General features: G+C 45.6%; 1 protein-coding gene across 1 annotated transcript; it reads right to left on the bottom strand.

Moving 5' to 3' along the window:
- Positions 1-24: 24 nt before the first annotated feature.
- On the bottom strand, positions 25-3,621 carry LOC104624635 (vesicular glutamate transporter 2-like). Its single transcript, XM_010292060.1, has 2 exons — positions 3,275-3,621; positions 25-359 (listed from the first exon to the last, which is right to left on the bottom strand). Exons 1-2 carry the CDS (start codon positions 3,358-3,360, stop codon positions 86-88), a joined length of 360 nt encoding a protein of 119 aa, XP_010290362.1. The 5' UTR covers positions 3,361-3,621; the 3' UTR covers positions 25-85.

Raw genomic sequence — 3,621 nt, 5'->3', positions numbered from 1 at the left:
GGGGCAGCTGCTGCGAGGTCGCCCGAGCCCGCTTCGCCTGCGCTAAGGTGCTTGGGCTGGGAGATGTACTGGGAGGACATGGGATTTACGAGGGAAGCGTTCCCACCTCTTTAATAATTTTTCCTCCTCGGTGTATGGTGCTGTTATTGACCATATCCACGATGGCCACTCCCAAGTTACATCGGATCCCGAAGGAAATGCAGAATCCCAGTCCACTCATGATGGCAATGATGTACCTCCGGGGCAGCCCGAAGCAGGTACAGTCGCACAGCGGGGCTTTCTTCTCGGGCATTTCCATGGGCTTTCCATCTTCCGTCAGCTCGATGGTGTCCCCGGGCTTCTGCCTCTTCTCTAGGACTCTGCCCGGCACAAGAAGGGAAAGTCAAGCCCTGGCCGCTTCCACAGCGGAGTTCACCACTCCCCCCGCCCCTTTGGCTCGCTTTGGATTGATTTGAGGATTTATTCCTTGTTTTCCATTCACCTTCAGCTGTTCTTTAGCAGTGACCTGTGGGAGTCAGGATTAGTCAGCCCCAGCTCCCCCCACCACCCCGCCGCAGAAGCCCGGGGAGGAGCTCTAGCCGAGAATTGCTCATCTATCATTAAAGACTTCTGCTTAAATATGTAGGACGCATTAAGAAGACATCATCTGTAACCACTGCAGAGGCGCCATGTTGGGTAGCCCAAGAGGCATAGTGTGGAAACCGACACAGTCTTTTGGAGAAGGTTTTATTCCCTCCTTGCTGTATTAGAAACACCAAGGGGAATGATCCTGGTGTGCAGCTCGCTTCAGGTCTGGGAACAAAAGAAATATTAACGGAAAGGGAGGGGGGGCGATATTGCTACTTATTTTAGATTTGCAAAATGGCTGTCACATGCAGTGGAAGAAAACATGACCGTCTTTAGAGAACTGGCATCTCCGGAGAAGTCTTCCCAAAAGATCGCATCTGCTCAGCCACACGTTGAGAGCCTGTGATCGCTCAGCAGGTTTAACAGATCAGCTTTAAGATCAATCTCATTGCCCCCGCTCCCTTGTTTTCACATGAGAATCTTATCTCCTAAAGAACAATGTGCAGGAATCTGAAGAGGACCGGTTATTTGCAGCTATTTCGAATCAACAGAAAAACACAGAATAAAGCCCGCCCAACCCTGCCATCCACGAAAGGTGGCTTAAAATATTTCATTTTATTTCTTCTTTGGTGGAAAGGCTTTAAAACAAGCCGTGTCAGTAGTAAGAAAGATCGGGTTTATCGAGCAAGTGTCCCATGTTGAATCTCTTAATCTTCTTTTGCAGTCACTGAGATATGTAGACAAAAAAACTAACCGCTTCCATCCTAGCTCCGTTGTCTTGAGGAGCGAATATGTGACCATGTCCCGACACTCTGGACTCTCCTACGGCTGCCCTCACCCCTGCTCTAGGAGTGTTTTCTCATGTCAGAAATTCTCCTGCGAGGAGCATCTCTTTGAGGTTAACTCAGCCGGCTAATGGTGCAGTAACAATTAGCAGAATAAGGCTCAAAACGTTCTCCGTGTTTGGGAGAAAATACAGGGATTTTTCCCAATAGTTACTCAGTTGAAATTCTCGCGATTTTTTTTTTTCCTGGGACAATTATTTCCATGCTTAAAGACCGCAGCATTAAGAAACGTCTTCAAGTTGTGAATAAAATAAAACACCGTGTTTTTGTGTTCAAAATTCGTTCGTGCGAATAAAGGATGATGCAGGAGTGTTTTCTCCCTGAATGAGCTTCTCGTCTTCGGGAAGACACTAGAAATCAATGTGTAAGCCACAGGAAAACTGTTTAATTCTAAGAATCGGAAACAATATGTCAATCCCGTGCGCTGAAAAAGATGAGTAAATCGCGCATTTGTTAATCAAGGGGGGAGTTCAAACGGAGTGTTGCTGGAAAATACAAACACCGTTTCTCTATTATTCCCTGTGTGACTATATAAACAGTAGGAGACAGGATTGTTTTATTTATACGTTGTAAAGTATTTTAGGGCGAAAAGGACGTTTATTTCCTTAATTATATTTTTAGCAGTTATTCTGGATTATCAGTATTTCTTTGAAGCCACTGAAAATGACTTAAATATGACCAAAAACTGTAGGATAGTCACTGTGTTGTTGATGGCTTTGGTTTTGCTTTTGGCTTTTCAAAATCGTACCCTTGCTACCAAAATGGAAATCTTAATTTTGTCTTTATCACTTCACTGATATGTCCCCTTTCCTGAAAATGGCAGCAGAAGTTGTGACTCATGCTGTGGAACAGCCTTGTGCCTGTGCCCAACACTGCCGCATAGGTATGGAAAAAAGTGACCTACCCTAGGCAGATAAATCCGCAGTTACCTTCAATTTGTAATTTGCAAAAAAAAAAACAAAACAAAAAAACCCCCCAAAAAACAACCAAACCAAACCAAACAAAAAACCCCCAAACCTTCGAGGTTATTTCTAGCAGAGAGGACAATCGAAAATACATTGGAATTTCACAGACTATTCTCAAACGTCCTGGAGGTCACTGAAGTCGCCAGGTTGGATGAAGCACCATGTGTCAACTTCAGTGCATAGACTTTTTAGATGTGCGAGAATTTGGGCTTGTTCATCTGTGTGTACAGGGCTCAAAGACGGTCGAAATGTTCTGCACACACAGAAACATACCGTTGAGTGAATCTTTTCAGTTTAGCCATTGCAGTTGTGTATTAGTTATAAGACAAGTGGATGCTTCTCAAGGCAGACGGATAAATAATTAAACTCATCCCTCTATATGTTTCAGCTTTAGGAGAAAAAAAAAATCGTTCGGATATCAATTATTTATACACCTCCATGTTTATCTTCCTCTGACGACGAATTACACAAGGGACAAGACTAATCGAAACCAGGAAAGATTATTATTATTATTTTTTAATGATTGGTAAGGGCAGGGGGAAAGATCCTGTGACTGCATTGCAAAATTAACACAGAACAAAAATACAGGGAGCTGCTCTCTCCTGATTATGATTTCAAGATGGGATCGCGGTTTTGTGGGAGCAAGATGGGGTAATCTTTCGCTCCATATTTACTGACACCATCTACGAATCATGTAGAGAAGTTACGAGGGTGCCATATTGAGAAGCTTCAGCACTAGTTTCCAGGATCCAGATTATATCGGCAGTATTGCCACAGCTCCCAGCCCCTCCACCACTAACCTCCCCAAAGCATCCGACCTCCTGCAGCAGCTGTCGGTTAAGAAAAGCTTCCAATTATTTCCAGGCGGTAGAGTCCTGTAAGAGATCTCAGTCTTACCTGTAGAGTTGTCCAAGCGATTTTCCCGCAAAATTCTTCAATCCCTCCTTGCCAGGGGTCAAAATCCTTTGTTTTACCGACTCCATTCCTGCAGGGGTGCTCGCTGGATTCTGCTCTGCTCTGAATAGGGCACTGCTACGAGCAACGATGGTTCATATTGGTTTCATCTCTTAACTTTTCCCCCTCATTCAATGGCTATCAGTGCACCTCCGGGTAAGAGGAGAGTGAAGGGAAGCGTGCGCGCCTGTGTGCGAGGGAGAGGGAGAAGGAGAGGCGGCGTGCGGAGCCGGGGGGGCGAGGGAGCGCGCCTGTGTGCGGCAGCGAGCGGGGAGCCTGAGCGCGCTGCA

Source organism: Phaethon lepturus, unplaced genomic scaffold, assembly GCF_000687285.1.
Source record: "Phaethon lepturus isolate BGI_N335 unplaced genomic scaffold, ASM68728v1 Scaffold55647, whole genome shotgun sequence".
In the NCBI taxonomy this organism is placed as follows: domain Eukaryota; kingdom Metazoa; phylum Chordata; class Aves; order Phaethontiformes; family Phaethontidae; genus Phaethon; species Phaethon lepturus.
The sequence above is the reverse complement of the archived record's forward strand: the minus strand, read 5'-3'. Positions and strand labels throughout refer to the sequence as shown.